The sequence below is a fragment of the Camelus ferus genome, chromosome 12, assembly GCF_009834535.1.
Source record: "Camelus ferus isolate YT-003-E chromosome 12, BCGSAC_Cfer_1.0, whole genome shotgun sequence".
Classification (NCBI taxonomy): Eukaryota; Metazoa; Chordata; class Mammalia; order Artiodactyla; family Camelidae; genus Camelus; species Camelus ferus.
In genome coordinates, this window is record NC_045707.1 from 39,614,491 (window position 1) to 39,627,926 (window position 13,436).

Below are 13,436 nucleotides of genomic sequence, written 5' to 3' on the forward strand. Positions count from 1 at the left end.
GGAGAAATTCCACGGCCTTCTGAGGACTCTGCTAAGCGTGGGAGAAGTCTGGAGCTTTGGTGATTGGAAGGGACTGCAGTTATCAAGAGGCAGCATGAAGCCATGGGGTGGGGGGGAGGGGCGGGGTGAGGAGGAGGAAGAACTGAAGTTAGGGGACTGATGGAATTCTGGAACATCAGGTTGCTGACGCCCAGAGGAAGAGCTTGGTCCTGCCCTTCTGCCCTCGGGGAAGATGAAGTCACAGTGATGCACATGGGCTAATTCATCCTTCACACCTCAGACCTTTGACAGGAACATAGGGCTTGGGGTTTTAGGGAGGCCTCAGAAAACTGACATCTCCACGAGGATCAAGGTCATGACGACGACAGTGGATGGATGATTGACAATGGCAGCTACTGAGTGCTGGGCGCTTCAAAAATATGACCCCAACCCTCATAACAATCCTCTCCTACAAACAGAGCAAAGGCTCTTTTCAGGGACGAGCGCATCAGGACTCAGGAGGGTGGCTCAGCTGAGGGCGTTTGTCTAGTAAGGAGCGGAGTCAGAGTTCAGACCCTGGACTCCACAGAACTGTGCGTTTTCTGTGAAACCCTCCACCTCCGTGTCTGCACACATCTGGGCCCGGACCATGACCATGATCCCCGGAGATCATTCCTGCCCAATCCTGTATCCTCTGCTTGAGGTGGGACTTTCCATGATTGATAGGATTGTGTGCTGGTTTCATGAGCTTGAGTTAAATCTTTTCATCAAGTTTCCTTCAAGTCACCAGTCCTCCTGGGGCCTGGGGCGTTGTATTTTCCTTATGGAAAAGGGAACCTCTGCTTTGTTGGTTTTTTCCAGGTGTTGCTCAGACCCCCCACCCCCAGTTGGGTGCTCCTGGCAGGGTCTGTGGTAGCACGGGGTTGCCGGTGACTGACCTACTCCCACGACAGACCTGTCTGCTTGTCACAGAGGCGGCCCGTCCACCCCAATTCACAGACTGCACTGCCCGGAGCCCGTGATCCCGTCATCGCAGTGTCCGTGGTCCGAGCAGCCACAGGCTGGAAAGCAAGTTGGAGTGTGATCAGAGATCAGGGACTGAAATCCAATCAGTCAGCTCACTGGACACCCACTGGCTGCGTTGCCAGCATGGGAGGCACTATGCTGATGTGACAGTCACTCATTCATTCATTCATTATTCATTATTCTTTAAAAAAAATAACATACTCAGTGGCTATCATGATGCAGGCACTACTAGGCAACGAGATTACAGGGGAAACTTTAGACCCAGGTGCCTTTTCTCGTGGAGCTTACAGCCTAGGAGTAACTGGCAATAGAATATTATAAATACGCTGCGTGTTGTAACACAGGAGCAGAGGGTGTCATGGAGTATGTACTAGAATAAAAGGGGGAGGGAATCCTTATCCAAGTCTCCTAACAGAGAAATCTATTTAACAGTAAAACCTTCAAGACGTGTACCAACCCTCACGCCGCTTGCCACCTCCAGCACCAACACCCTGGCCCAAGGCACCCCAACTCTCACCCCAAAGTTGCCGCTGCTTCTGCTTGTGCTGCCCCACAGTGTACCCCCCACAAGGCAGCTGGGGTGGTCCTTTCTAATCTCCTCAGGACACCGCTCCATTCACAATCCTCCACTGGCTGCCATCACACTTAGACTAGATGCTGGAAGACTTGTCTCTGCCAAGAAGCTCATGTGTTATCTGGCCTCTAGTGACCTGCAGATTTCATTTCCTCCCTCTCTTCCTCTTTGCTCACTCTGCTCAGCCATCTTTGTTGTTCCTTGCCTGCCAAACCCACTCCTGCCTCAGGGCCTCTGCACTTGCACATCTCTCTTCCAGGAAAGCCAGTCCTCTAGTCTGCACTGTCCAGTAGAGCAGGTTCGCACCACACGTGGCTATTTAAAAGTAAACTAATTTTAAAAAATCAGTTCCTTAGTCATAGATTTTGAGTACTCAACATCCACATGTGGCTAGTGGCTACCATTCCTGATGGCAGAATTATAGCACATTTCCAGCATCACTGAAATTCGACTGGACAGAGATGCTGATATCCCCTTGCCCAGCCCCCTCACCTCTGTGAGGTCTCTACTCAAATATTTCGTGAGATGGCTTCTAGAACAGTGCCTCCTTTCCTTCCTGTTCCCTTTCACCTGCTGCTTTTTCTTTGTACCTTTATGTCTATTTTTGTTTATGTCATTTTTGTTTCCTCCCTTTGAATGTACACTTCTTGAGAGCAGGGATTTTGCCTCCCTCCCCACACTGTATCCCTATCACTTAGAATAGTTCCTGGCTTTTGAGCAAGTCACTTAGCCTCTTAGAGCCTCAGTTTCCTCATTTGCTAAGTGGGGATGATAACAGTCCCTACCTCAAAGGGTTCTTGTGAGGATTAAATGGTACAACATACCTGCCTGGCACATAGTAGGCACTCCATACACGTTAGCTATCACTGTTAGTAAGGACTCGGTATATACATGGTAGCTGAACAACTGAATGAGTGAGTGTTGGCCGGCCACAGCTTACCTTAGTGGCTGCCAGGGATGTGAGTTTCACTTCTAGAGATGAAGCTCTTTCAGTGGATGGAAACTGGGAGTATATCCAAAGAGGAAACAAGCATGTGAGGGCAGGCAGATGGGAGGTGGGTGGCCAGGAAAAAGGGGAAGGATGCTTCCAGGTCAGGCAGATGGTGTGGATGAGGACAGGGAGCACACAAGCCGAATGACGGGCAAAAGCACAGGGGAGTGGGTGCCACGTACGCTGACAATCAGGCCCGAATCTCCCTGGCCAACACAGCTCACACGCTGTCCCGTTGAAGCCGTTGTTGCATTTACACTGTCCCGTGGCTGAGTAGTAATCGAGGCAGACACCCCGGTTATTACACGGGGTATCTGGTCCTCCAGGGCAGGCTGGAAGAGATAAAACAGCAGCGACTCAAGTCTCCCCAGACCCAGAGCAGCTCAGCACCTTTGTGAACATGCTGCTAGCCCGTCCGCAGCTGTGGGTTTCCACTCCATTAGCCCAGGGGCCCGTGGCCCTGGGGACACACCCACATAGTGTCACTGGATGTTTAGGGCAAGCCACTGGCCTATGGGAAGTGAATGTAGACGTATCTGATAGGATTGTCAGGGCGTTACACTGCACTGTGCATTGTACTTAGGGGTCAGGAGACCTGGATTTGTGTTGACCTGGGCTGAGCAACTTGCTCTGATCTTCAGTTCTCGGGGAGGAGGGGGGGAGGAGGGGGGGGAGGGGGGGGAGGGGGAGGACCTGGTGCCCAGTGGGCCTGTACCACATTGTGACTATGAGGATCAAATGAAGTACTGTAACAGAGCGTTTGAGAGTATGAAGCACTAAACCAAACAAATACAAGGGATGGCACTGACTTGTGAATGGTCTACCCTTTAGTGATAAGGAGTGGAATGGAGGCTGAGTGATTGTACGGACTCCCAGCCCAGATTTTTCTCAGCTGGACTGTGATGAAGTATGCATGGTACTTAAAACCATGGCTTCTGGAGACACAATGTGAGACCTTGGGCTTTGCTTCTTATCCAGTCTGTGCCTCCATTTCCTTACCTGTGAAATGGGCATGACAATGGAACTACTTCTTAGGGGTTGTTTTGAGGTTTAAATGTATTACCATACATGCGAAGTAGCACTCAGTAAATGTGCTTGCTTAATGCATGGCAGACGGGAAGTGCCACGGTATCTGTGATGCTGTTGCTGCTGCATTATTGGCTAGAAGTTGTGTCAAGAACCAGGGGTTTCAGGAGCCCTCCTCTGAAGGGAGGGAAGGTGATGTTACACATCCTATAGCAGGTCCCCTCTCCCCCCAGGAAATAAAGGCTCACACATATCATATTGGTATAGCACCTGCCAAGGCAGAATTCAATTAGATGCATTTAAACTAGAGTGCTTAGCACTGTCATGGACTGGCATCAGCAGGGAAATATGGTGTTTTTAGCACTATAGGGAAAAGTCTAATGCTATATTGTTAAGCACAAAAGCATGGTACACAATTTACAATCTTTGCACGATAGAATCAACTCTGTAAAAAACAAAACATGGTAATGAAAAAAAAGGAGAAAGAAACTACACAACCGGAGTCATTAGGCACGATGTACCGCCTTCCCCTCCCCAACCACACACACACACACACACACACACACACACTTTATACTTTCAATACTTCTAGATGCTCCACAGTGATTGTACAATCCTTTCAGAATTGCGAGGCAGTAAGAGGTGCCCTCACCCTGACAGTCTGGCCAGAAGTAGCCCTTGCAGCACTTGGGGAGCTGTATCACCAGGGTGCACTGCTGCTTGCAGCCTTCCAGGTTCCTCCTGTAGGGCAAGTCGTACAGACACTTCTGCTTCTTGCCCTAAAGGAAGAGATCAAATCATCCCTCTGCCTTCCACCACCCATACTTGGGCTCGTGGGCTCTAGTCTGCCTCCAGTGGAGGATCTCGGGTACTGCCCAAGTCGAAAGTGGGACTCAAGGGCCATGACCCCTGGATGGGGAATTCTTAGGGGCGTAGGGTGGCAAATGAATGGGGCAGGGGGCAGAGCTGGTCAACAGAAAGATTTCTCTCCAGTCTTAAGAGGAAGGACTTTCTGACCCTTAGAGCTGTTTGCAAAAGGTCTGGCTGCCTGGGGAGGAGGTGGGGAAGAAGCAGCTTTCTGTCAGGGGAGGGTTCTGTGGCAAGGTGCCAAGATCATCAGAGGAGAAGGTACAGAGTTACATTTTGTTCTGTTTTGTTAGAGGGGTTACTAGTAGAGTAGAGCAGAAAGAAACTGGCTTTGGAATAAATACCCACATTTTAAAACTTACTTTTTCTAATTACCACAAACAGAATTGTTATTAGCTCCATTTTATGGAGGCAAAAACGTATAGGTTAAGTAACTTGCCAAAGATCACCCATTAGAATTTGACCCCATATCCTTGGACTCCAAATTTCATTGGCTAAACCATCACTCTTATGTTGCATTTTGGGCTGTAATCTTAGCTTTGCTTCTTACTAGCTGTGTGGCCTTGGGCTGCCTGCCTACCCTCTCTGAGACTCATTTTTCATAAGTGGAGGTAATATAGCTTCCTATGAGTATTATAATGAGGAATAGGGATAATGTATAAATAAAGGGTCCAGCACAGAGCCAGGGACATAGCAGCCAACAAAATGCAACTATTATTTTTTATAATTATAATTTTCTTTGCCACCCTGTCTAGGCCCATAATCCCATGATTTTCTAGACTGTTCCTAGAAGACGGATAGTGGGTTGACAGGTTGCCTGGGATAAGAATGTTCATCTCAACCCCTTGGCCTGATTGTTGACAGACAGACATAAATTACGGTTACACAGAGTTATAACATACCCACAGATGCACGCTTATGCATACATACTCACCCCGAACAGAAGACTGGGGTCTGATAGGGAAACAAACCTACCGCTCTCCAAACATTATCACTGTGTGCATAATTACCTTTGGTTTGGTCCACGTGGGGCAGCTGGGCGTATTGACACAGCTCCCACAATTCCCCTAGTACGCAAGAAAAGAAGCACTTGTAAGTCAAGAGTATTAAGAAACACAAGAAAATGACCCTGGTTAATGCCTTGATTAGCTGATCTCAAACTTAATTAATCTTGATTAAGATTCTGGCCACAATCAGGAACATAAAAGCAAACACCTGCAATTTTGCCATGGAGAATTCCAAAGGTCTGTCTTGTACCTCAACTCCTGGGGTTAGTTCTCTGAGATGAAAATTTCCCTGTTAGATGGAGGTGGAGCAGGACAGGGTCACACAGGCACATGATGCGGTGGTCATGGGAAACGTGGGTGCACGTTCAGTTCTGTTACATATCCACTGTGATAATTTAGCCAATCACATTCTTTGATTCTCAGTTTTCTGATCTATAAAATAGGGATGGTAATTCTCGGTGCGGTTTGATCTTCAGGGGATTGGTGAGGGAAAACGCTCAACTGGAAAAAATGTGTGTATATGTACTTTGGAAGTTAAGAAGGCCACGACCTCTGCAGCAGAAAGAACAACTGTTTTTTCACCTCCTACTTTGGCTGACTGGCATCCTAATAATTTGGGATGTTTAGTGAATGCCTATAAGTTGCCAGGTACTAAAATCAACTGGTGACAGACTTTGCTGAGTAAGTCACTTCACCTCTTTGAGACTCAAGTTTCCAAATCTACATAATAGAGTTGATGATAGCTACTTCTATTATCAGATAATTGTAAGGGTAATGTGAGCATTGAGCCAAATAGCAGGCTCAAAGGTCATACTCAGTAAGTGGTACTGGATGGAGGAATGAGTGTGAAATGTGCAAAAGCCTCACATTGTGCAGGCCCCAGGACAGAAGTGCAACAAGTATTAATGAGTGAGCACATGACTGGAGGTATGGGTGACATATATTAGATTGAACCATATGAAACTGCTATTTTTATAGTTATACCCTGTCAAAATGGCAGTTTCAAACAGTTTAATCTGTCAGAAGCTCAAAAAATGTTTGTTGAATGAATAAACGAGTGACTGAATGGACAGATGGGTTTAAAAGTGACTGGCAGAAAGCTGGCACATAGATTGTCTCCATCAACTGTTTCCTTAATCGCGAGGGAATGAATGGATTGGGGAAGGGGTGGATAAATGAGATAGTGTGAGGCTTGTCTAGGATGAAGTAGATGCCTGTTGATTCTGAACCCAAAGAATGCTGTCCTGTGGTTCTCTGATCGCTCGGGTCCTGTGTTCACTGAGGACCAGTCCTCAGTGGCTTCACAGTAGGGTCCACGCTGGATCATGAGGGCTGTTCACTGGCCCAAGGTTCTCTTACTAGAGTAGCATTTTTAAGACTGACCGAGACATCGAAAGCTGTAAAAGCGTCACAGCGGCCCCCCAGGGTGGGATCAATTAGAAGACAGTCGATGCCATAGGCCACACCCAGGTCAAATAAAAGCTCCCGCTGCACAATTCTACAAGTTTGGCCATTCAGGAAGAGCTCGCCCTGTGAGAGAAGGGGGAATGGGAGGAAGACAGAGAGAGAGGGAGGGAGAGAACAGTCAGCAATCCTCAGACTCCTTTTTCCAGGTCATGTAATGTGACCAGCACCTGCTAGTCAGAAAGAACTGATAAATATCGATATCAATGTCTATATTGATATCTCAAACACTCAGTATGTATTATGTGCCAAGTAATGTCCTACGTGCTTTATCTGCGCAAATTCTTTTAATCCTCACAACAACCCCAGGATGTAGCTACTATTATCCCATCAGACCCATTCATCACATGGAATTACAGGAAGGTAATGTTGTTCAGGAACTAGCCAAGGAAGGTGAAAATCACAAACTTTCTCTCTGTGGGTTGATCTAGGTGGGTATAGCCCAGAGCTGGCTCTGACTGCTGAGAGAGGGCTGGAGGTGAGGCTGCAGTGGGGCTGGGAAGGAAGGGAAAGGAATGACAGTGTACTTTCTTGCTTCAGGTAAGGGTCTCACACTGGAAAATAAGTTCTAAAAAAATCAATCCAAAGCTGCTCTCCACAAGTGCAATGGGGCTGATACCTGGTAAGGGTTTGGGCTAGCCAGGATTTATCAGGCTTTTCATATCCACTTACTCAGGGGAAATAGCGATGAAGGCAATGAGAGAAAAGAGCTTCTCCTCAATGTGGAAAAAACTGAACATCTCCTTGAAGGGGCAGTGGCTGGGGAGTGCGTTAATATGCTCCCAACCCCCACGTGGTGACAACACTCACGATGTCACTGCCAGCTCCACACTTCACACTCAGCTCAGAGCCTTGCAGGGTCTTCCAGGTAGCAGATCTGGGGAGATCCACGGCCAAAATCTGTAGGAGTGATGGCGCCACATGAATACCCCAAGTCTGGGCTGAAGAAGGGCCCAAAGGCGCTCTGCCATCAAACCAAATCCAGATACAAGTTCCTCTAAGAGTCCTATTAATTCCAGCTTTAAAATGACAGTAGATGTAATCAAAAGGAAGAATAACCATGGGGTCTCTAGGAAAGTGGAAGTTTTTTCTGTGGGGAAAGTCTCTTCCAGCTGGTGTCAATCACCCGTCCGTACCCATCTATACTTGGCAGTCCATGGAGGATGCTGTGTTGGTGTATGCAGCCCGTGGGAAATGGCATAGGGTGCTGTTATGGGCTGGACTGTATCCCTTCTAAGTAAAAAGAGGGGAAGAATGCTCTTGGGTGTCGGTTAAAGTTAGGACAAAACCAAGAAAAAAAACCGATGGCAGGTGGGAGAAACAGAACCAGATATGCTAAGCTGCAGGGGCCAGTTCACCACAGCCAGTCAGAGGAGGGCACAGCGGGACAGGGATGGTCAGGCCTCCTTGGTGCTGGGAGGTGGAGACACACCGACAATTCCTGGATACCATCACCCCGGGGCATCCCTGCATCTCACGTTTGTGCGAAAACAAAATACCTTGGAATCTCGAATCACAGTGGAACTTCAAATACTCCTTCAACTTGTCCTTGTTGTCCTCGTTGAACAGGAAAGCCTGTTGTTCAGGAGGTAGGGCTTGGAGGGCTTGGTCGCTAGGCCAGAAGAGAGTGACTGGAGTGTGGATTGGGTCAGTGATAACGCTCAGCAAGCCCGTGTCCTGAAATGCAGGGAACCGGTCACATGCACAGGTACAGTCCAGCCAAGAGGTACAGAGTCTCTCGGAGGACCAACACCAGCCAGTCAGGGGTCCCCTCCAGGCCCACCCCAGGGCTCACTGGGACTCTGGCTGGTTCAAGGGTGACACAGCTCGAAACTCGAGGCTCATCACACTCCAGCCGTTCTGATCCTCATTTTCTCAGAAAGCAAGTATTTTAATTTCTGGAAGGCCCACTTGGCATCTTTTTTTTCATATTTCATTTAAAAAGTGAAACCTATACAATATTAAGATACTCCTGTATATTTAGAAGATTTTGAGATCACAAAGACGTAAAAAAAAAAAAGCCAGATGAATGGGGAAGAATCATTTTGAGAACTTTCTACAGCCTGGGTGCATCATATACATTTTTTTCTTGTAATTTTCCTAAGAAAATTTCCCTACTGCTTGTGATACATGGAGGAGAGGGGGGCCTTGGAGGACCCTGCTCCTCCCTGATTCTCCTCTGGAATCTCTGTTTTAACAGGAAGTTTCTCTACTCAATTTGTGGGAGCTGTCTCTGAAGCAAGAAGGATGTGATTTTAGGTACAATTTCTGCCTGTCTCATGGGCAGAGATTCCCCAGGTCTGCCTTTTGGCTACCCCATCTCTGTTGTGGGGGTGATAATTCCAGGTATGAAGCACCTAGTTCAGGAACTGGCACATACTAATTCCTTTCCCTAGCTCTGGCCTCAAATACTTCAATTCCTAACTCAGCCAAGGAATAAGCCATGCAAGATTTTGGGAACGGAGAGGCAGAGAATGACTGTTATCCAGAAAGTTAGGACTTCCTTAAAGATCCCACAACAGCTGGCTAGTGAAACAAACAAAACCACACAACAAACAAAAAACCTGTCAAAAAATAAGCCTCTTTAGGTAGGTTATAACCCTTGAGATATACATTCCCCTGAAGCAACGTTTCTTCTAGGTTTTTACCTGTATTAAGTTGCTAAATTTGATGTAGCCATGGTTTATTGCCACTGTCGTAAGATTTTGCTGCAAAGATAATAAGAATAGGAATGAAGCTGTTCCTTATACAGCCCACAAAGCACTTTCACAGAAGCTTGGTCACTCAAATGAGAGGAAGATAACGTGGCAGGTGCTGTAGACTGGCTTGTCAGAACCCACCCCAGTTCCCTTGTACCCGAGTCTTTCTGCTTTACAGAAGTTGGGTGGCTAAACTCTGCATTTTCCCAGACTGCCCTGCAGCTAGAGCCCCATATGCGATATGGGATCCCCCAAGCAGAAGGGCTTGTGCAAGACACTGGTGGAAAGAAACAACATGAGGTGGCAGTGGCTGCCAGCAGGGATATCAGATCTCCTGACAAGCACAAGGGTGGAGACATCTGGTGTCCAGACCCTGATGTCCTAGGTGATGGAGACAGGCAGCACTGGCAGAGCTGGCACAGAGCAGCCCTGTGGTGAAGTCAGGGGTCCTTCCTTTGCGGGTATCCCCAGGCTGCTTTATTTTATTCCCAGCTGTGCAGAATCTGAATTAGGCTCTCTAGCTTTCCAAGAGATTTGGTGATATACATAATATCTTAAACTCCTTTTTCTTTAAGTGAGATAGAGTGGATTCTGTTGTCTCCAGCTAAGAACCCAATGCTAATAAATAACAACAAAGTTGAAACTGTCTTTTCTGTCAATTGAGGTGTTTTACCCCCGATTTAGTTTTAGTGATAATTGTCTATCTATCATTTATCTATCACCTGTCTATCTATCCATCATCTATCATCAATCTATCCATCAGATCTTTCTTCCTCCCTTCCTATCTATCTATCATCCATCTATGTAATTTCTGCACCTTCCAAATCTATCCAAGACCACCTGCCTTTGTGGACACTGAAGAAAAACTTATAAAAATCCACTTGACTATTTAAAATAGACTTTTACCTACTTACTTCTTACTAAGAATAACATTCACTAAGCTTTTAATAGTAGCTTGAGACTGAAGCAGTAAAATTAAAATGTCTTGGAACAATGCCTCAGAATCAGAATTGAGATAATCAGTTATGGGTACTATGAGTCACTCTGTGCTGAGTCTAACAGTGAGTACCCACCAGAATCCTTCCAGAAGCATCTTTAGGGGTGATAAGCAAGTTTTGGGGAGACAGCAGTTTGTCTATGATGTGGATGATTCCGTTGGTACTGATGATGTCACTGGATATGATCTTAGCTTTGTTATTTATAAACACTGTGTCCTGAAATTAACCAAAAAAGGAAAAAAGAAATAAGCACAAAGAGAAATAGACACAAAAATCACTTCCTTCAGAATGCCCTGCCGTCATGTTAAATCATCATGAGGGTAAATGTTTAAGTGGAGCTGTGGGCAAATTCTGAAGATCCAAGTTACTTGAGCACATTTTTAATGATGATTATAAAAAGAAAACAGAAAAGAATGTCATTTTCACGGAGAAGTTAATAGCAAATAATCAACCAAAACAGTCATTTCACCATGATTCTCAAAAATGAAACAGCAAGCAGATCCAAATTGGCTTCTTTTTCACATGTGTTCTCCACACCACCCACCACCCCTCTGCTTTTTGACCCCACTGCATGTATTTCCCCTATGCAATGAATTCTACAGACACCATTGGTTTCTCTTTGTGGGGAGGGAGATGAGCATGATCAAGTGGCTTTGATCAAAAACTTTCATCCCCCTTCAGCTTCTGACCAATGCTGCTGTTCTGCTGACCACCTGCAGCTGCTTTGCCCCCTGAGTTTCAAAATTTGAGCTCTAATATTTACTTGCTGTGCGACCGTGGACAAGTTACTAAACCTCTCTGAGCGCAGTTTCCTAATTTGCAAATTGGAGAAAAATAACAGTATATTATGGGATTATTTTGAGGATTGAATCAGTTAGTGCACATCAGATACTTAGGCTAGTACCCGGCACAGAGAAATCCCTCCACATGCATTAGTCGTTATCATTATTATCACTCTAAGGAAGAGGGGAGTCTGAAGTGGCCTCTCTTACCTGAGAGACAGAGATAGCAATTGACTCCCCTTGGAGAGAAGTAGCATTTGGGGTCAGTTTCAGGTTTTCCAGAAGCAGCTGGTGGCAGGCAATTACATGATACCGAAGAACCTGGGCCATTAGCCCCTGTTCGTCCCAGGCTTTAACCTGTAATAGGTCAGAGGGTTGTACCCAGAGCCAGAAGCCTTCTGCTCCAACTTTTCCTTTTGCTGTCCCCTCCTCCAGACTCCCTCCCGCACGTCTGTCCCCACCCAGACCCTGGGGAGCAGGCAGTCAGGGTTGGCTTGGAGTCAGGGACACAGGATGGAGACTGTATAGGCAAGAGGGAGAAAGTGGTTATAGCTCCTCTTCTGCTTCCACTGTAGGATCTCAGCATGGAAGGAACCTGGAGTCCCTCTGGTCCAGCATTTCACAGCACACATGTCAAGGACCCCACCCAAGTCCTGCGAGCTGCTACTTGAAAAAAGTGTTTTCTTGTGCAAAATGCTGGATGACACCGCACAGTATGCCCCTCTCTTGCAGGGGTGCCTGGGCTGATTTATAACTTTAGTATGGAAGAGACCACCATGCTTCTTCACTTGTAGGTCAAAACAAAAACATTAACCACAAAGTCAGTGTCATAAGAAAGCCCACAAAGTTATCAATATTTCATGATAACTCTTTTGATGCTTTTTAAAAAACATCAGATGTCAAAGTTTTTCAAAAATTTTTGTGTTCCTGCTTTACTAGTGTCCAAAATAAATGTAGAGAGAAGCAGCATGTGCAGTGGTTAGGAATACAGGTTCTGGAGTCATGTTTGAGTCCTTGCTCCACATTTTGCAAGTCATGTGACCTGGGGGAAGTTACTTTTCTTAACGTCTTCAACTGTAAAATGGGGATGATAATAGCATTCAGCTCACAGGGTTGTCATGAAGACTAAACGAGTTAATCTAAGCCAGGCACTAGAAACAATGTCTGGCACATTCAATAAATGTTTGCTACATTATTATATATTAATGAATAATCCAGCATGAAGAGTCGGAGTGAATGTTAGATGGTAAAGGCTCTGATAAGTCCTGCATGAAAAGAACCTATTCATATACTGTTAATCCAATATTCCTCTTCATTCCTTTTTCGGGGAGTGGGGTCTACATGATGCTAGAATTATTTTAAGAATTGTTGTTCTTTTCCAACCTCCTACCCTATTCAGGAATGTCCTTTAGAAAGTCTCTGGCCAGTGGTTACCCCAAACCCACTAATTCGCTTCCCCTGACAGAGGTTCCTATGCTGAGAGGCAGCCCCTTCCATTGCTGGTCTGCTCCAACTGATCCTAAATCTTCTGCCCAGAAACGTCTCTAGTGCTGGTTCAGGGTGATGCCCAAAGACTGTGTTCCAGTCCCAAACCTCTTCCACATGCCTCTCACTTCATGCTTACCCTGGGTTCCTCATCAAAGGCTGCAGATAAAGGTGCAAGAACAGTGAAAGGGCCTGGGCCAATCAGGTCTTGTACAGAATGCTCCTGTGGAAAGAGGGGGAGGGTCAGATTGACATACTTAATACAGGCAGGGGCTCAAACAAACAGCAGAGAGAGCACATAGTGGCAGAGGGAGTGAAAACCGGATAGGGACATCTGGGTTTATTTAGTCAGATTCAAATTCATTCAGATTTTTTGTCATTGAAATAATGTTTATTTTTATCTGGTTATAAAAATAACATTATGCTGACTGTATTAAAGATTTAAAAATACAGCATAAAGAAAATAACCCACACCTCAGAGAAACCCATTATTTCCAGATAAATTTTTTTCCAGTGTCTCTTCCACATACTATGGGTT

The 13,436-nt window shown here is 46.1% G+C and overlaps 1 protein-coding gene across 1 annotated transcript in view; it reads right to left on the reverse strand.

Annotated features, from left to right (window-relative positions):
- The window catches only part of STAB2 (stabilin 2), a 134,188-nt gene that overhangs the window by 17,991 nt on the left and 102,761 nt on the right, over positions 1–13,436 (reverse strand). The window contains 13 exon segments of the mRNA XM_032493456.1: positions 935–980; positions 982–1,040; positions 2,753–2,902; positions 4,249–4,375; positions 5,474–5,530; positions 6,854–7,000; positions 7,745–7,834; positions 8,434–8,451; positions 8,453–8,611; positions 9,583–9,642; positions 10,707–10,847; positions 11,624–11,770; positions 13,038–13,121. Coding sequence (XP_032349347.1) covers positions 935–980; positions 982–1,040; positions 2,753–2,902; positions 4,249–4,375; positions 5,474–5,530; positions 6,854–7,000; positions 7,745–7,834; positions 8,434–8,451; positions 8,453–8,611; positions 9,583–9,642; positions 10,707–10,847; positions 11,624–11,770; positions 13,038–13,121 — 1,285 coding nt within the window.